Below are 21429 nucleotides of genomic sequence, written 5' to 3' on the forward strand. Positions count from 1 at the left end.
AAAAACGATAGAACGGTTAATAAAAGAAGCTTACCACCGCGTATCTAAAGAACAGTGGCATAATTATGTGAACCATGTCAAAAAAAAAAGAAGAAAAATTGTTTGCGGTGGACAATTTGCAGGAAGATATTGAACCGGTGATAATTAATATAGGAGATGATTCAGAGGATGAGGACGATTTAGTATTAGTTATTGCGATTAGTATTGGTTAACGAGAAATATCTCAGATGACCGGCATCGCTGCGCGCCGTAAGACCAACACTGCATTCTAACCGTGGTTTCTACTATAGACTCTATGTTTCGACACTACAAAGCAATAAGAAATATAGCTGTTTTTATAGACCGATATAGTGAAGAAGCTTGTGAAGAGTTTTTCATTCCGATCTAGCATTTAGTCATATTTGGGTACGACCTTTATGGTTTTGTAAATATGTTAGAATTAAAAATAAACAATCAATATAAAATACTTTATTAATAATACAATATTAAGTTTTTATTTAGTTACAGTTCGTTGTGTACTTCAATTTTTGTTTCATTTAATTCGTTTGTATTCGTTATATCCGAGGATTCAAACCATTGTTTATAGACATTCACTGGATCAATCATGTAATGCTTGTGAAAAGAAACTGGTCGATATGTTTCTAAAAACCTAGGACTATAGTCTTGTGGCCTTGCCTAGAAAATTTTAAAATATTAACGATAATGTAATAGTTGGAATATTTAATATATATATATATATATATATATATATATATATATATATATATATATATATATATATATATATATATATATATATATATATATATGTGTGTGTGTGTGTGTGTGTGTGTGTGTGTATGTGTGTGTATGAAGCGAATTGAAGCATTAGTAATGTGGATACATATAATGTGAATGTTAAAGATTTTCTAGATAGCGAAGTAGGTATTAATTGAACTTATTACAATGAACAAATAGTTACAAATATTGATTTACCTGATGAAATGCTGGAGAATGTGTGACTGCAACATTCATTCTAGCCATACATATTCCCAAATACATATCATCTGGAGTATTTAAAGACGGACATGAACATCTTTTCACCAGTTCTATTAAAAGTGGTCTGCTGAATACCATGCCACCTCCACCTGTTATATAATTATATCCCCCAGGATCTCGTAGTTCGTAGCCGTATCTCTCGCCTAAGCAAATTTTCTCGGATGAATCGTAACATGAAAGTAGACGTTCAAGATTTTTAACTCTAAAAATAAATAGTTACATTTAAAGAAAATACCAACTTTAAACATCGTAATATAACCTCTCTCATAATATAATGTAATTATTCATAAGTGCCTAAAACAGTAAAAGCTTCCAGGAGATTGAAAACTATCGGCGTACTAGCATATATCTTTATAAACCTACTATAAACCTAGAGGACAAAAATAAGTTATTATTAAAACTATTCTACAGTAGGTAAATATAAACGCCATAAAACCTCCATTTCAAGAAAATTGAACGATTTTAAAGGTGGAATGAAGCCTTTTGATATTTTCACTCGAGCACAATGAGTCAGACGCGGCTTAATTATTTTTTATCTTCCCAATATTGCTGAAAAGATTTCTCTACAGAAGCAAATAAACAAATTCAGCTTTCAGTGTGTAATAAAAGCAGTATAAGTACCGACATCTATGTTCAATAAACGCATTTTGTATTATAACATATTTATGGAAGTACCCTGGTATACACGCTTATGCAACAAAGGAAAACACGAACAACTTACAAGGAGCTTGAGAGGAGCTTACAAGATGAGAAACATAAAGAAATTATTCTTTGAGGGCAAGTATGTAACTAAAATGCTTGAAGAACGGGACAAATGCATTAAAAATCAGAACGAGTCCAAAAACTTTTATAAAAAGATCAATAGTGCAAAAAAAAATTGACACCGATATTAAATCTGTACAGAGACAAAGAACGGATAATAATAGCAAATAAGAAGAAAACCTCTGCCGCATACACCATAGAGTATGCGACAATAGAGCCAGACGGTCAAAGTCCAATTATGATGTTACTAGCGCCAATGTCGGTAAGCATTGGATCTGCATTACCGGCCGACGTGTGCACTTCAGAACATTACTCAGTTAGAATCGAAACCGACGACGTCATAGTCGCTGTGAACTTGTCGAATGTCGACACAGGATCATTCTTTTTCTTTCTACTAGTAACCATTTCTACATTTTTAGTTTTTCCTAGATCTCCAATTTCTGTTCTTGTTCTTCTGAATTTCCAATATATCATTTTTTGGTAACTTTCTGTCATCACCAGGCAGCCAATCGCGTCTACTGCTGGACATGTGCTTCCCTCAGCATCTTCCAATGTTTTCTACGCTGGGCCGGTTGTTGTCAGTTTCCCGCAACTGTTTTTACGTTGTCGGTCCATCTAGTCCATTAATTAATGACCTGTTTTTGATCAATGTTAGTTGCTCCTCGGACCAACCGAGCTGTCCCAATGAAGAACTATTCAAATAAAAAAAAACAACCAAAAACAATAACGATATAGATATCGACATTCACGGTTAATTGCACGTGACTGCTTGTAATTGTACTTAAGTGAAGAATTGCCACAAATTTTAGATAATGTTCGACTGCTTTGTCCAATTTGTAATTAGAAATATGGGGACGGTCATATTATTTCATGACCAGTCAAATCCGCAGATCATAATAAGCTTTATTTATGTTTTTAAGTTTACGCAAAGACGTAGCAAACACACGACAGGAATTCTTGAACTACATTCAGGAAACCACGTAAACCGTAATGCAATAAGATGTGTTACCGCTTCAGTAGGGTTAAAAGCACGTCAGTACCGAGGAGGGCACTTTGAAAATTTCACTAATTGAGTAGGGATGTCTGCAATGCAATTAAGCCTTTGTTTATGGATCTTTTCGATAATACACTTTGTCTCTTTATATCTAACAAACAAATAAAATGGACCTCCGCTCTCGCTTTATATTTGAATTTAGATTACATTTCCAAAATATGAATTTAACTATACGGGACACCTTGTACATTGCATTGCATACTGTTCGTATGTCTGGATGAATTTCAGATTTTTAAAATATCGTAAATTTTCAATTAGAAATGTATTAGTTAAAGTGCGTTTACAATACTTTTCAGTGATATGTTTGCATCCATGTTATTTGGAGAATTCTATATTATACCTCAAATCTCGAATTTTTATAAGTAAGCTAACAACTTTCGTAGACATATACAGGGTTTAGTATGTTTTTATATATTGTCACTTATTGTGAACAGTTAAATAGTTAACGAGTTAAACGTTTACTTAACCTTCGAGTTGTGGCGCCACTATGTGAGAGACCGGATAAACCAGGAAGTTATTAAGTAGTCGAACGTTTCAGTACCTTCATATACAGTACGTTAAGTTTTGGATTAGATATTGCAAACTACATAAAGCGCGAAAATCGGCAACATTGCCTCATACCACGTAAATTCTCCGATCCCCTCCGATACCCAGACTCCTAGACAGAAAACGAGAAAACCATTTAGTAAGACATAGCATATGCATCTCCGTCCGTCGATTTTTTTTCCTTACGTATACTCGGTTCATTTCTTATAACATAAACTCAATAAAAATACACTGACCTTTATAAGACGGTGCATTTGTATTGGTTTTTAATAATGTGAACAATGTCTTGTGGTTAAATTAAAAATAAAAGCGCATTTCTTTTAAAAGATAAAACAAAAAATATACTCTTATTGAAAATAAAAAATAATTCCTAATAAAATAAGAAATAATTCTTTATGCCCTAGAGAAATGATTCCAATTTTAACCTTCTTCGGCTGAACAGTATCTCAATCTGCCATAAAACCATAAAAACTTCTGCGGAGAGATGTAAGAGTTTCTGCTGTAACAGAACTGGAAACTTCTCTTTTTCGGTTTTTTAATTCATCAAAATTTTGGGCTCTAGCCTCAGAATGATCGTAGATGATACTTTTTAAATGACCCAAAAAAAAGAAATCCGTAGGTGTAAGATCCGGATATCGCGCAGGCCACTTAATATCGCCTGTTCCAATGATAACTCGATTCGGGAAAGTATTGTTTGAGTACTCAATACTTATTCAAGCGTTGTCAACTGAACAGCCGTCTTGATGGAACCAAACATTCTCCAGATTTACATCAGGAAGATTTTTGTGGACGTTGAATTCGGTAAACAACACTTCTGTGATGATTTTTCTGCGTCCAATACCTCGTCATGGAAGAATGTATCTATCTACTAAAAAAACAGAAGATTCATCAGTAAATAAAATGTATTTAATAAAATTGGGTTCATCGTTAGCCCTCGTTATTAGAGTTTCACAAAACTTCATTCTTCGAAAGTAGTCGTCTGGATAAAGCTGCTGCGTTTTCGAATATTTAAAATTTTTGTAACCGTGCTTTTTCCATACTTCCGTTACAGTAACATTGCTAACATCTAACTCTCTATCAACGCTTCTAGTTGAACGTGTTGAATCTATCTCGATTGTTGCACAAATTTGTGTATTCCGGTATTCTTTTTCCTCAATTTTTTCGGGTGACACTTCTTGAGCGTGACATTTTCTGCAATTTTTGATAAAATAACTCTCAAAATTTTTAACAATTGGTCTCCCCACAAAAAACACAGAAAATAAATCTACACGTGTTGTCCAGAATTACCACTTTTTCTGAAGGCGTACAAACAGACATGTTTATAAAAATAAATTAAAAATTTAGGCTTTTATTGCTTTAACCAACCACTGTATAATGACAAATTATTGGCGACGGGGCAAGTGATGTTCGTGGGAAGTCGACGGCGCGCAGTGTTGCCATTTATAGGGTGTATATCTAATTTAAAACTTAACGTACTGTATATCGTTGTGACTGATGGTTAGTCATCGTATGATAATAATTACATTGTAATAATGTACGATGTAAACTCTCTTGCTGGTCCCAGACCGGCGCCATTAATATCTATACAAAAATATTCCGTGGTATGCTATTAGATATTTTGATATAAGGTAGAATGATTCTCTCTCCTGATGCCAATGAATATGTAGCTTCGCCGTTTTTTTAAATTTTAAACTGTTTGTCATTGTGTCGTGTAGTGTAATGTACAATTTTATGTTTATGACATTCTCAACAGATGTTGGATAGACCAAATTTGACGAAATGCCCCTGAAGATGTTCTAGGAAGCGAAAGTACTTGGGCAACTTCCTCTCCTCCCGCGCTCTTTTTGGGACGCGGCGTGCCGTCGGCATTCCCATGACTTCTTCCTGCTCGGTAACTATTTAAAGGTTCATCGACATCTTAACTGCTGCATCCACAGTTAACATCGACATCTCAACATCTACCGTTAACTTACTTCGTCTTATTGTAGCCATTGAGAATCTGGGACTGCGTTGATATTGTGGGGATTGCCTGCCGGTCGATTTTCTGTTCTCTGATCTTTTATGTTGTTTGCATCACGTTGAAGGTCTCCTATCAATCCACAATTGTAACACTTTAGCTGCCCTTGACGTTTTTATTTCAAAGAACCGGCTATTGGGCCGAGATCTTTCTCAAATTGCGCGGCCAACACCCGGGGCAGCGTATTTAGATCGTCTACTTCCATTTCGGTAACACCTCTTACTTGATGGACGTTGCATTGATATCGGGACACATTCTTTACGGCTTTAATGTATCTATGTGTTTAGAGCATATCATAGGTGCAATGTCAGGATTTAGGGAACTACAATAAAATTATATTTTTTTGTAGCAATTTTTTGTAATTATATTCAATTAACATTTTTAAGTATGTTTATCGGGTTAAGTTAAGTAAAAATTAATATACATGACATTCTTTTTATAACTATTCAAATCGTTGTTCTGTTTAGTGTAATAAATTTTAAATTCGTCCTAATTTATTCACCTATTCTAAATTCCTACAAAATAAAAATTCCCTTTTTCTATTTTTTAGACGCAACTGGTCTATGAGACTGGGGCAACTAAACTTGTAAGACACTATAGCGCCACTAACCGAAGGTTCAAAAAATGAATCTTATTAATTATTAATATTCTGAGCTTCTGCATACGTCGCTCTGAGGAGACCTAATAAGGCCGAAATACGTATAAGCGGATGGCAGGAGCTCTGCATTTAAATTAAATCTCGAAACATTTTTCTGCTTTATTTATTTACTCAAGTTCATGAGTATTAGAAACTAATTCGCGAAGGATTTTTGTCGTGGTGGATTGACAGGTCGTGGAATGCAAATTGTAGATTTCCCTTGTCGGCTAATCCATTAATCTGTCTGCTTTGTATATTGTGGAAAGCGCAGTAGGCATTTGTCTGAATTTTAGTTTCGCCAAGTAAGAAATCTTCGGATTTCTACTGTGATTATTAATAATATTCTATTTCCTTATTCTTATAGCTTTATTACCTGATTAGATAGCACAATTTGATAATTTCTGAGAAATGGAACAGTAATTTTTAACAATGAAAATTCATCTTTGGAAGGTGTTAGTTATATACGTTTTAACTTACCCAAGTATGGTGTCGTCATCAGCAACTACAATCCATTTTATGGAGTCATTATGTTTAATATCTTCCAATACATATTTTAATATTGCTATGGTTTTCATACAGTGTCCAGTTTCACTATTAGGTACACCTAAATCTATCGTTGGAATTGATTTATCTAAAATGGGAAGATACGCAGAATTTATGATAGAAAAGTAATAACCAAAATTGTTATAGACTAACATCATAATAGAAACAAAAAACAGGTACCTAATAACAACCATTAGATATACTGTAAAAAATCTTAGTAAGACTTTCTGTCAACAAACTTACCTTCTGTATCACTAAAAAACTTGATAATTGAAATATGTCTACCCCAAGTTTGTTGAACAATAGGAACTCTGTCTTTATGGAACTTTGTACAAGTTTTTACAGCAAAATATATACTGCTTCGTGGCACCAAATTATCCTAAAATATTAAAATTTAACATTGTAGTAGATATTGCAAACACTACCTGGGAATGATAGAAAATGAACTTTAATATACTTTATAGTAAAATAAATATGCTTATAATTAGGACTTTAAGTCTAGAATATTAAATTAATAATAAAAATAAACACAAAACTTACACAGGTTGGAATAGGGCTCGGAAACGAGATGCACAATTGACTTACTGGTTTTTCATCGAAACTTCTACTGCATAATGAATTTTCGTGTTGTAACATCGGGCCATTGCCGTCGTTCCACACTACACGCGCCAATTCGTAACCACTATCAATGTTGAAATTGGAACTTAATAATTTATTATCTGTCCATCGCTCCGACAATCTAATGAATAAAAAATATATAGTCAATAGTTCAGTTAAGTCTACATTTTTTTATTATTTACCCCAGACTAGAGTTTAATACAAAAAACTAAACCAAAAGTGCACACCATAAATATGGCACCTGTTTGATTTGGAAATACTCAGATTTATTAAAATTTTAATACTAACGGTAAATTTTAAGTACGAGTACATGCCAACACATAATCTACAATTATCTATTGGATATTTACAGTAACCTGCCAACTAATTTATCTTAAAATTTTAAATTTATTAAATTTAAAAACCGATTTAAAAACCGAAGTGAAAATCGAAACTAAAATTGTGGTCAATTCCGATTTAAGACAGTAGATATATATTTTTTAATAAACACACCATAGTCACTTGTACGAAACTCTATCTTTGAATTAAATTCCACTGTAATATGTTACTGATAAAAGCCAACAACTTTCTTACGGGAAGTTAAAGAAATTTTGTTGGCTCAATACTTGTTTTGCTGATGTAAAAATTTCTCATTCCGAGAATACATAAATGGCAGTCTCTTCCTCCATGTCGAATTTCCTGTACTATGGTTTTTTCACTCTACATAATTATGTTAAAGACGAGTCTTCAGTTGATAGTATCTAGTCATCATATCTATGATCGTCTTTAGCTCTCTTCTGCTAAGATTGATTAGACTCCTGTCAATACTGTCAATAATTTTATTTATGCGGGTTTGTCTGTAAAAGGCACTCCATTTGTGTTATGACTAATGAGATCATTAATGCATATTATCAGTGCAAGCACTTCAATCTGAAACACTTGTTCCAAGCTGTAGAATTCGATGAATCTGGTTGTGTGTCCAAGGACCTATGATTCCGTTTCATGAACAGTTTTTGACTCATAGACAGTGATTCACATTTAATTTTCGTTAATATAACATATTAAATATTGTGACATGCAAGCTCCCACGTAGCATAGGATTAGCCTGGGCAGCGTTTGGTAAATTGAACTATGTATTTAAATCAGATCTACCCATATGCCTCAAAAGGAAAATCACGTACTCAATCATGTACTCACTTATGGAGCGGAAACATTAACACTCACAAAAAAGGTAGTTAATAAGATTCGCGTGACTCAGATGGCTATGGAGCGCCAGATGTTGGGTGTCTCTCTGAGAGACCGAATCCCAAACGAAGAAATACGTCGTAGAACAAAAACAAATCGCGTAGTTAAAATGGAATTGGGTAGGACACGTTGCCAGATATCGTAGATAATCTGGCAACGTGGCAAAGTAGAAGCGTTGCTAGAGATTTAGATGTTAGCAATGTTACTGTAACGAAAGTATGGAAAAAGCACGGTTACAAGAATTTTAAATATTCTAAAACACAGCAGCTTTATCCAGACTACTTCGAAGAATGGAGTTTTGTGAACATCTAATAACGAAGGCTAATGATGAACCCAATTTTATTAAAAACATTTTATTTACTGATAAATATTCTGTTTCGTTAGAAGGGAGACACAGTCCTTACATTATGAGGTATTGGGCGCGGGAAAACCAGCACATAAGTGTTGTTTACCGAACTCAACGTCCTTAAAAAGTTAACGTCTGGACTGGCATTTTAGAAGACCACATAATAGGTCCTTTTTTTATTGAAGGCAACTTGAATAGTAGAGTATACCTCGATTTATTACAGAATCATGTTCTTCTCGCTATTCTCAATCTTCCTGATGTAAATCTGGAGAATGTTTGGTTCCATCAAGACGACTGTTCAGTTCACAACGCTCGAATAATTAGGGAGTACTTAAACAATACTTGCCCGAATCGAGTTATCAGTGGAACAGGCGATATTAAGTGGCCTGTGCGATCTCCAGATCTTACACCCATAGACTTCTATTTTTGGGGAAATTTAAAAAGCATTATCTACGATCATCTTGAGACTAGATCCCAAAATTTGGATAAATTAAAAACGGAATAAAAGAAGTCTCCAATTCTGTTACAGCAGAAACTCTTACATCTGTCCGCAGAAGTTTTTATGATAGATTTGGATACTGTTCAGCCGTAGAAGGTCAAATATTTGAATTATTTCTGTAGTGCATAAAGAATTATTTCTTATTTTAATAGGAATTATTTTTTATTTTCAATAAGAGTATATGTTTTGTTTTATCTTTTTGAAGAAATGCGCTTTTATTTTTAATTCAACTACAAAAAATTGTTCACATTATTAAACACCGATACAAATGCACCGCCTTATAATGGTCAGTGTATTTTTACACTGACGGAGATACATATCTCTTTCGTTGTTATGTGTTACTAAATGTTTTTAGTTTTTTCGTTTTCTGTCTAGGAGTCTAATAATCTAAGGTGTCGGAGAGGATCGGAGAATTACAATTACCTCGTACGAGGAAATGTTGCCGATTTTAGCCCTTTATGTAGTTTGCAATATCTAATCCAAAACTTAACGTACTGTATCTCAGTTTATTAGAAAGAAGAATTCTTCAAATATGGTGTCAGTAATAATTGTAAGACTATTTAATACTTTATTAGATCTTCGTGTTAAGAAGTTTTGGACTCATTACGGCATCGAGCAAAAAGACAAAAGAGGGAATGTAAAGGTAGTGGGGGCAAAAATATTGTTAGACAGGAAGTGCCATCTTGAGAGGCCAAATTAAACAAGGAAAGAGAGTCTTTCCTTGTTTAAGAAATCAAATTTAGTTGGGTTATGTTATTATTTGTCCCAACTGTCACATGAAATCTTATTTATATTGAAGTTTTTTAACAATTGTTTCACATTTTAGATTGTTATCGTTAATATTTAATTAAAATTTTCTCGTCTAAGACACATTCTGAAAACTATTTTATAGCTACTGTTAATAGGTGTCGGAAAATTTAAATTTGGCGCATTCGCATTTCCGGATATGTCCGCCATCAGAGGCCACTTTTTTGGTCGCCTTTTCATAACGATTAAATTCCCTCTTTTGTCTTTTTGCTCGATGCATTACGGTCAATAAGACTACTTTCGTAATGTGTACTGCCAGATGGGGGAAAATAGTGTTAGCTTCTAATGATGCCGTTCCTTTATTTTTCTGAATTGTAATATTAAGGTGTACTTTTCTCTGTACAATAATAAGCCTGGCAATATACGTCTTTTTCCACCACAGTATTGATCCGTACAATAACTGTTAGTCGTATCGCTGCTATATACAAACAACAGACCAACTTTGGTTTTAACGCTCACATTTTAAATACTACTTTTCCGTGGATCCAAAATAGTTGTAGAAGTTTGTTGATAATATTAATATACAGTCCATCTAATTTACAAACCGTTGCACGTCATCGGCGTCACATGATACCAACACGAAATATTTAGGCGGTAGGTGTGTTCTTTTTTAGAATCACTTTGCCGAGTACACTGGCATTACAGCCACTAGACATATTATTATATACGCGGAGAAATAATATTTAAAGATTTCTATTAATGTTAACTTAAAGAAATACACAATAATATGTTTCATTTAATTTGTATAAATGCATTATAAAGCGTTTTTATGAAGAAAATTTGTTCGGAACACACTGTAACTCTAATCGAACGAAGGTGGAATTTTGGCATAAATTGGTAACACTTATTTGACAGTTGCGGTGTTGAGACTTTAGTTTTGTTTTTATTATTTACTATTAATTAAACTATGTTGTTTTTTAAACAAGCGGCTCAAATTGTTTTTAACAAGATAATTTTTAACTCTTGTTTTGTTTCTATTTATTTACATTAAATATTAATTATTTTATTGTATACTGTTGTTGTACACTTTTGCAATAATTATGTGACCTATTTGATTTAAAATGGATTCAGGAATTTTTTATACTTTGGCAACTATATCAACTTCGATCCTTGACGTAGATAATGACGTGCAACGGTTTGTAAATTAGATGGACTGTATGTGTTTCAAGTGAGCTTAGAATCCAAGGCCATAACTAAATATTTATCATCTTCGGTTCTAATCAGTTCCTCTTTAACTAAGTTTAGCTCACCTAAACCGGAAAGCTTTCGCTTATTTGTATAAATCTATAGTTTTATATCAGAAATATCCGCAGATAAGTTCTTTTTTGCACAATATTTCCCTTTGTAGTTTAGAGCAAGGTTTATCTGATTCAAAAGGTCACCATACAATTTTTCCAAGTATATTTTCTACGAAATCTGTCTGTATATCAAATCGTCAATAACTATGTTCCTTAAGTATTGCTGAAAGTTCTTCTCCCTGCTTTATATTTCCTTTATGTATTTTTGACGTATATTACTCTAAACTGAAACATTTAATACCTGGATGATGTTTCATTAGTATCTTTTATCATCAGTACTGGGTGACTCCACCTGCATTTCAAGCTTGATGGGAGCAATGAGCTTATCAAGCAGCTTATTCTCTGTAAGATTTTTATTTTTAATGAAGTCATTTCACATTTTTTTGTGTTAGAACATTTAGTTTATTTATAGTGATGATTTCTGTCTTCTCCCTTGTGTACCTCACTGTATCCTAATTTGGACTTTTTCCTTCCTCTTCTTCTGCAATCTCCGCGACGGAGGTTAGCAATATTAATAACTATTCTTATTTGAAATAAGAATCTGGATAATTCGATTAATGTTCATTCGGATCATGCTTTTAAGTTACGTAGTCATGAGATTGTTCTCCTTCGTATGCTTCTCTTCTCCTGAATATTCCCTTTTATAATTAATTGAAGCACATAGTATTACTCCCGATGCATAATACGACCCAGATATTGCACCTTTCATGTTGTGATGGTGTTTCAATTCTTTTCATTCCTTTGTTACTTCTTATTATTTCGTAGTTTGTTACTTGTTCTGTCTATAATATTTTCAGGTTTCTCCTATACATTCATAATTTGAATGGTTTCTTAGCTGCCACCGCGTTAATGGTATACGTTTCGATTGCGTAGAGTAGATTTTAGAAAATTCCAGCCTAACTCTCAAGTCCACCACCCAATCATTTATGAGTTTTATTATTCTGTCCAAATAGATGTAGTTATCTATTTGTTCTAGAGTATTACTGTTAATTATCAAGTTTTCATCATTTTTTTGGGTTTTGATATTCTTATAATATTAAATAAATATAAGGTTGAATGCTCGAATAAATGAACTTCGATCAGATAAAAGGCATATATCGAGCACAGTTTAATTAAATCTTACCCAAGTACTTTCGATCCCTAGATCATCTTCAGGGGCATTTCGTCAATTGTGGCCTATCCGGCAAGAACAAGATGTCATAAACATATAAATGTACATTACACTACACTACAAATGGACAAACAAACACTTTAAAATAATTTAAGGAAGGCTACATTACCTGTCTCCGGCTTCTTCAAGTAATGTAGCCTTCCTAAAATTATTTTAAAGTGTTTGTTTGTCCATTTGTAGTGTAATGTACATTTATATGTTTATGACATCTTGTTCTTGCCGGATAGGCCACAATTGACGAAATGCCCCTGAAGATGATCTAGGGATCGAAAGTACTTGGGCAAGATTTAATTAAACTGTGCTCGATATATGCCTTTTATCTGATCAAACTTATAATATTAGTTTTCTTGATTTTTATGCGTAGTGCACATTTCCTTTCATACTCAGCCATCTTGTTTGTCAGTCTCTGAAGGTCCTGGCAACGCGCAACGTCCACCAATATAACCGTATCGTACGCATATCTAATGTTGTCAAACGATGTCCCATTGTCTTTTTTACAGATGTTTTTCCGTCGAGAACGATTTTTATGATTTCTTCAGCGAATGCGTTGAAGAATGGTGATAATACTCCCTGTTGCACCGTTCTTTTAATTTCGATTTCTTCTGATGTATCTAATGTATATTTTGGTCGCTGCTTATATGTCCACAGGAAAAAAGAACATACATAAGTTAAGAAATGAACAAGACGACATTGTGACTGATAAGGAAGAAATAGTGAAAACAGTGGAAGACTTCTACAGACAACTCTATAAAACAAGTGAATCCGATGAAAGACGCCCCTTACCAAAGATAGAGAATCAAGGCTCAGAATTAATGCCGAACATAACTGTTGACGAAATTAAAAATGCACTTCGAGTGATGAAGAACAATAAATCCCCAGGTGAAGTTAGGGTAATGACCGAAAGCCTAAAACTAGGAGGAAATAAGCTCTTACTGACACTTGCTTAACTGTTCAATAAATGTCTGTGCGAAGCGATAACAACGACGCAGTGGAACAACGCGGAAATCATCTTACTTCATAAGAAGGGAGATATCAGCGATCTTAGAAACTACCGCCCCATTAGCTTGTTGTCACAAGTATATAAGCTATTTACAAGAGTTATTACCAACAGGCTAGGAAGTAAGTTGGATTTCTATCAGCCAAGAGAGCAAGCAGGTTTTAGAGCAGGATATGGCACGAATGATCATTTACAAGTAATTAAGAACTTAATAGAAAAGAGTGTTGAATATAACAAGCCATTAGTCATGATATTTTTTGACTACGAAAAAGCTTTCGACACAATAAGTCATCAAAAGATGTAAAAGCCTTAACAGAGTGCCGTATAGATCATCGCTATATAAACATGATAAAATACATCTATCAAAATGGGACAGCAAGTGTGAAACTGGCAGATAAAAAGACCAACGTATTTAAAATAAAACGGGGAGTGCGACAGGGAGACACAATTTCGCCAAAATTGTTTACAACATTATTAGAGCATATGTTTAAGAACGCAAATCTGAGTGAAAAAGGAATTATTGTCAATGGAGAAATGCTTAGTCATTTGAGGTTTGATGACGATATTGTCCTTTTTGCTGACAGAATCGATGATGCAGTATCGCAACTGGAGAAACTATACCTAGCCTCCCTACAAGTAGGATTAAAAATCAACCACACAAAAACACAAATCATGACAAATCTTGTGTTAAGAGAAAAGATTTCAGTAAATGGCATGCATATTGAAGAAACCACCTCATATAAGTACTTAGGACATGAGATACGCATAGGAAGAGATAATCAAACGTGCGAACTAAGCCGCCGCATAGGACTCACTTGGGTGGCATTCGGCAAGCTAAGTTATGTTCTTAAATCAGAACTGCCTATATGTCTTAAAAGAAAAGTCTTTAATCAGTGCGTGTTGCCAGTACTTACATATGGTGCAGAGACATTAACACTAACCAAGAAAGTAAGAAATAAAATTTGTGTTACCCAAAGAGCCATGGAACGATCGATGTTAGGCATTTCTCGTAGGGATCGGATCACTAACAATGTCGGATATCCCGAACAGATGGACACAGCGAATAATACAGTGGAGACCGAGACAAGAAGCACATCGAAGTAGAGGTCGTCCACCAACAAGATGGTCTGATGACATAAAACGGATCGACAAAAATTGGATGCAAACAGCACAAAACAGAAATACATGGAAAAGACTGAGAGAGACCTATATCCAGCAGTGGATAGATCCGGGTTAAATGATGATGATGATGATGATGATGATTATATAGATGCACTATAATTCGAACGTCATTACAGTTTATTCGTTTTGTTTTGAGGAGATCCATTAGCTGTTTATGGCGGACTTTACTCGAAAGCCTTGTTGTAATCTATGAAACAGACGTTTTGGCTAACATCCAAAATCTCTCCTACGGAATCCAAATATGGTTTCTTTTGTATCCATGTCAAGTTTTTGGTATATGTTTTTGTGAATAAACTTTAGGAACATTTTTATTTTGTGATACATTAGTCTAATGGTGCGGTAATCGAGGATTTTTTTAAATGTCTTTAAATATATGTATATGTAATTAAATATAATACTTCATCTATTATTAAAAGTGTAAAACAATACTTACTTCCGAAGTAATGATATGCTAATAGCAAATCCCGATGCTACGTTGGGATATTTAAAAAATGTTGGATTTTCATAAAAGGCAAAATGATGTATAATTGTAGCAGCTTTATCGAAAAGTGCATCTCCAAACCAGATTTCCTATAACAAACAATAAGCAATTTCTGAAAAATATCACAGGTAAAAATTTGCGAAAATACGTACTTCATTGTGGTCGTATTTTTCAAATACTTCTAAAATATTTTCTACTTTAATATTTGTATAATCCTGTAGAAAAAATATCCAATAGGCGTTATTACTGTAGAGATCTGTTAACTTCGGAAAAAGAGGAGAGAATATCCACCCGTCAATATCAGGAAAATCTTTGTTAGATATATGGATGACTGGGCTAACCTAGATCAAATACAGTAATTATTAAAATATATTTACCTTTCAACTCATTTTAATTTAAAAACTCAACAATTATAATTTACGGATAAAAATTTGGTGATGAACTGCATTTGTAGTAATTGTAAAAAAATTGTTCAAAAATATTGGTAAAACGTAATAATGGACAAACTGGAGTTACAGAATAAATAACAATCAGAATGCCCACTCTCAGATGCTGCCTTTGAAGTTTGTCAGCACGCGATCGCCATATTTTAAACGGAAACATAGACTCGAATTGAGAAATTTGTGACAAGCTACGACGGAACTGTAATTTAAATTTTTAGAGACTAATAATTTAGTACATTTGAAATAATTTAATCTATTCTTCAACTAAAAGTACGAATTAAATAGTGCATATTATGTCTGTAGTTGCTGTAAATAAATTAAACCGGCTAATTTTTCCATGCACACCAGATAAAATGTCATTGAACAGCACTGGTTCCGACTAAAACATGGCTGATTCCGTCTGCGCGAACGGCATACGCGTACTTATTTTTTCAAGCAAAGTAGGCATTCTGATTGTTTATTATTCTGTACTGGAGTAAACAATATGAAATATGAATAATTGTAAAGAACTCTAAAATTGTACAAATCTAATAAATATTTTTTTAAGTAACTCTAATAACCCTTTTTTAACCGCACACATCAATTTGTAAACTTTGGATTTTTCTCGCCCTCTTGTTTATTTTAAGATTCTACTGCTGTGAACATACTTTCGTCCACGTCCGCTAAAGACACTTTTGGAATGACCATATCGCTTCTCCGGAGCAACAATGACGTAAGTGCAATTTTTTGCAGTTTTGAGTTAAATGTGTCAAAAAATCAGAACGTGTCATTCAATACCATAAAGGTAGTACATTTATTGGCCGCTGGGAAGCAGTTGCGTCGTTGTCAACATTATGTACTTTCAGCCATATTGTTGGAATGAAATCGCCACAAATGTCAGTTGTTCATAGACTGTCAAACGGAAAACTTCGTTTATATTTCTACAACCACATAAGTGTAGATTGTGACAAAATAAAATAAAGTTTTGGTGTAATCTCAGAGGCGTAACGGACAGTTGTGTCATAGTTCGCCTAGAATATATGATATCTCTGGCGACTTGCTAGATGATTAAAGCCGTAAGTACACATTTACGTCGTTATGGTTTTTGAATAGTAGTTTTTATAGTCACTTAGCCAGTGTTTTTGTCATTGTTAACTCAAATAACATTAAAATTTTGTGTGAAATAGTGTGTGTAAAAACAGTTATTATAATAGATTTGTATTTAAGTGGAGAAATAAAACGCGAGTATAATCTTGAATAATGAAAAGGACTAAGCTGGTAGTTCATTTAGCCACTCACAATTTAATAGAAGGGAACAGTACTCCAGAGGAACCATCAGTATTGGAAGACAATAATATTTCAGAAACACTCAATGATGCGGTCATTTTAACAGAATTGCAGCTAGTGAATTTAAATTCGAATTCCTCGAGTTTAGACCCTAATAGTATGTTCCTACATAAGCCTTGTGAATTTGGACCTGGTAGGTACTTTGCTTTTTTAATCAAAATTACTTTTATTGATTATTAATTACTTTTAGATAATCTACGTATACTAAGTGACATAGAAATCCGAACACCCAGTTTAAATGATTTTATTTTAATAAAATTTTGTATAAGTACTTAATGAAGCATAATAAGTAAATGATTAAAATTTCAAAATGATTGCATTGCTTTAAAGCCCTTTTACCTTTAATGTGTGGATGCACCCCGATGTGTTACGCCTTCTTCAACGCGCCTATGCATACTTCTGATCAGGTGGTCAATGTCCTCTTGTGGTATCTCATTCCAGACAACCACCAACTCCTCTCGAAGTGCTTGTAGAGTGTGAGGAGGACGTTGCAAATTGAGCAATCTCTTACCCATCATATCCCACACGTGTTCAATTGGGGATAAGTCGGGAGATCTTGGTGGCCATGCTAACAATGTGACATCATTATGTTGAAAGAAGTCTATTGTGACTCTTGCAACATGTGGTCGGGCATTATCTTGTTGGAAAGTTGGATTTGCCAGGGTGTCAAGATAGAGTATAAGGTGGGGCTCTAGAACTTCTTGGATATAACGCTGCGCGTTCATTTTACCTCTGATGAAGATTAAAGGTGACCTAAACAAAATCGAGACTCGTCACTAAAGACAATACTGTTCCATTCCTGATTCCAGAGTGACCGTTCTCTGCACCACTGAAGGCGATTACGGCGGTGTTCTGGAGTTAAAAGGAGGACCCAGTGTGGTTCGTATTCGTCGGTAAACACTTCGCATGCCAATAGGTCTGCCGTGTTCTGCAAACCATTCATTTGCAATGGAGCTGGTAGTGGAGAAACGGTCTCTTAAGGCCAATAATCTTAGGCGGCGATCTTCACGGTCTGTTGTTCTACGGCGGCGTCCAGTGCCCCTTGCTCTTTGCGTACGCCCTTCTTGAAGCCATGCGTGACAACACCTAACCACGGTGTCTACACTTCTTTGCACTCTAACTGCAACTTCCCGAAAAGTAAGTCCAGCTTCCCGAAGTCCCATTATACGGCCCCTATCAAACTCACTAAGTTGACGAAATCGTACAGGTCTCCGTACTCTAGGCATCGTAACCAATCTTAAAGAATGTCAAGAATCACAATCCGCCAAATTTGGATCTTTACTGCGGCTGAAATATTCATTTTTAGATTGTTAGTGAATTTAAAAACAAAAAGTATAAAAACCGGAATCTCCAACTGATAAGGCTAAAAACTTTATCACTTGTTTTTTTTTAGTAAGATAAATAAATTACACCAAATTTTATTGAAATCAAATCATTTAAACTGGGTGTTCGGATTTCTATGTAACTTAGTATATTTCAAACAATTATGAAACACAACCCAGTACATCATATTCTGTTGAAACCCACTCATCAACCAAGATCACTTTGAGAAAAATTTCTCGAACAGTCTATGATGAGCAACATTCCTCAGATGATGAGAACAGCTTGTTTGGAGAAGATAGTGACAACTATGTACGATCAGAAACTAAAATATCGAAGTCCATTTTCTGAAAATAAAAAGTCCTCTAAATAATACAGAAAATTGTACGCTCATCAAAAAAGGTAAAAAGAGAGTAAGAAATACAGAAGAATGGCGAAAAAATAAAGCTAAACTCCTTAAGAATTCAGGAAAAAGTTATATTTCAAGAACTGGAAAAGTTGTGAATAAAAAAACAATGGGACCTACTTGCTCTAATCATTGCATTCAGAAGTGTTCAGAGAAGTTTAGCAAAGACCATAGAGCTGATTTTTTTCAGCAGTATTGGAATCTAGGATCACTGCAGAGACAACGTGATTATTTATCTTCATGTATTAAACCACTTCAGTTGAGTTATCACCGCATAACAACTATTCAAACACCTAGAAGACGGAACTATGCTTTCTATCTGCTTCACAATGGAAAACAAATGCATGCATGCAAAACATACCTGATTAACACTTTTGGCATTAAGGAAAGAACAATTATCCAATCAAAAGCTTCTGGGTCTGGAATTGTACCGCAAGATAAACGTGGAAAACATGGTGAACAGGTAAAGATGAACCCTGAAATGATGGTGTCTCTAAAATCACATATAAATTCTATACCCCGTACAGAGAGCCATTACCAAAGGGCTAACACATAAGGGGAGTTTATATATAGCGGTTTATCCATTGAAGAAATACACAGACATTATAAAAAGAAACAAGACTATTTGGGCCAACCTGCTGCAAACTATGACGCCTACGCCCACATATTTAATACACAATTCAATATTGGTTTCTTTTTCCCAAAGAAAGACCAATGCGTTAAAGAAAAAGAAAAATAACAATGTCAGTATAAGTCACATCAAGAGGAAAAAGAACTAAGTAGAACTGACAAAGCTTCAGACAAAGAAAAAGTAAAAGAAGAAGGATCAAATACAGTTTTGGTAATGTACGAGCTACAAGCTGTCCTGCCAGTACCTATGGGACAAACATCAGCTTTTTAATATAAATCAAGATTAAATTGTTTTAATTTTATGATATCAGAAATAAGCAATGACAAGATATCCTGTTACTTCTGGCATGAAGGTCTGGGACAAAGAGGAGCAGTTGAAATTGGTTCATGTGTCCTGACATTTCTTGAAGAAATAGCTAATACACATCCTCAATCTGACATAATTCTTTATTCCGATAACTGCTGTGGTCAGCAAAAAAAAACAGAAAAAAACAGTCACACACAGAACGAAGGTGATGTAGTCCACAATATCATCGAAAAAGCTATGAAAAGAGCTAAAAAGTCAGGACCGATATACATTCCCGATCAAATTGTGTCGATTATTAGAAACGCAAAGAAAAAAGGAAACCCTCTTTTAGTAAAAGAATTAAGTTACAATGACTTCATCGATTTGAAAACGCTTGCTAACGACATCAGCTTCAACTGCCAGAAAAATATATACGGCGAACAAATAAAATTGTCAAATGTTAAAATGATTCGATTTGAGAAGGAAAGTGATAGGTTCTTTTACAAAACCAGCTACAAATAGGTGGATTGGAATCAGGCCTATGCTATAACCGTAAAAAGTAGACGAGTGACAGGAACAAGAAATGTAGAAGATGTTAGAAAAAGACCTGCATACATTTCAAAAATTCCTATCCTATATTCCTATATTGTGAATGTTTTTGTTAATTTCTTAAAGGTGTTCAAAAAACAAATGTTACTTTTTAGTAATTCTGAGTAGTGTTTTTGATATTTTTTATTATTTTGAGTAGTTTGTATTATTAACTGACAATAAAATGATATACCTAAACCTTTAAGTTTTTTTATTGTTACTATTGTTGACCAACTCAAACCGATTCAGAAACTATTTTAAAAATATTGGAAAAACAATCAGGCAACTGGGAGGCTGCAAAGTTCTGAGAACTGTGTAGACTCAAAAAGTTTATATTATCAAAACACTAAGAGTGTCATTTAAAAGTAGACTAAATTTACCATTAAAAAAAGTTATTTCAGTTTCAAAAATATTCACTTAAACTTTCACTTGTTTACTTTATTGTAAAAATATTTTTAAAAGTCAATTTTCCAGCATTTTGCCAGCATTATATATATATATATATATATATATATAAAATCATATATATATATATATATATATATATATATAAAATCATATATATATATATATATATATATATATATATATATATATATATATATATAACAAGCCAGCCTTATTTAACACATACCCAAACCCTGCACCAAGTACTTCTTCTGTTCTTCTTTACACTTCTTCCTTCTCCACAGCTTGCAAAAAGGTCCACTCCCCTAAACAAGTCGTGCTTGTTTTCAAGAGTTGGCTATCGTCGTATTAACAAGCTGATGAAATGTTTCTCGGTAGACAGCTAGATGAAACAATTCCTCGACCGCTCAACCTATCCATCGTTCAATGTTATGCAGCCAGGACAGTTGCTTTCTTCCGACTCAGCATTTTCCTTCGATTTTACCCTGAATGATCAATCGTAGTAAGCGATACTTAGGTCCTTTCATTATATGACCGAAGTATTGGACCTTTCTCATTTTGATGATGTTGACCAATTCTCGCTCTTTGTGCATAGTCTCTAGCACACGTTCGTTAGATATGTGTGCTATCCACGAAATTCTGAGCATGCGACAATAACATCACAACTCGACACCGTACAACAAAATAAAGTAAGCATAATACGAGATTACAATTCGAGTATAGAATAGGTCTACTTCAGGAAAGCGATCCTGCCCACGTGAGCCATGCTTTACTCTCAATTCGTTACTGATAGAAAACATGT

The 21429-nt window shown here is 34.1% G+C and overlaps 1 protein-coding gene across 1 annotated transcript in view; it reads right to left on the reverse strand.

Moving 5' to 3' along the window:
• Positions 1–453: 453 nt before the first annotated feature.
• LOC140436164 (beta-1,3-glucosyltransferase) overlaps positions 454–21429 on the reverse strand; it is an 84505-nt gene continuing 63529 nt past the window's right edge. The window contains exons 3-9 of the mRNA XM_072524873.1: positions 15373–15561; positions 15173–15309; positions 7138–7336; positions 6841–6976; positions 6532–6685; positions 976–1240; positions 454–675 (exon numbers count right to left, since the gene is read on the reverse strand). Of these exons, the coding sequence (XP_072380974.1) occupies positions 502–675; positions 976–1240; positions 6532–6685; positions 6841–6976; positions 7138–7336; positions 15173–15309; positions 15373–15561 (1254 nt within the window). The 3' untranslated portion in view covers positions 454–501. The remainder of the gene's footprint in view (positions 676–975; positions 1241–6531; positions 6686–6840; positions 6977–7137; positions 7337–15172; positions 15310–15372; positions 15562–21429) is intronic.

Source organism: Diabrotica undecimpunctata, chromosome 3, assembly GCF_040954645.1.
Source record: "Diabrotica undecimpunctata isolate CICGRU chromosome 3, icDiaUnde3, whole genome shotgun sequence".
In the NCBI taxonomy this organism is placed as follows: Eukaryota; Metazoa; Arthropoda; class Insecta; order Coleoptera; family Chrysomelidae; genus Diabrotica; species Diabrotica undecimpunctata.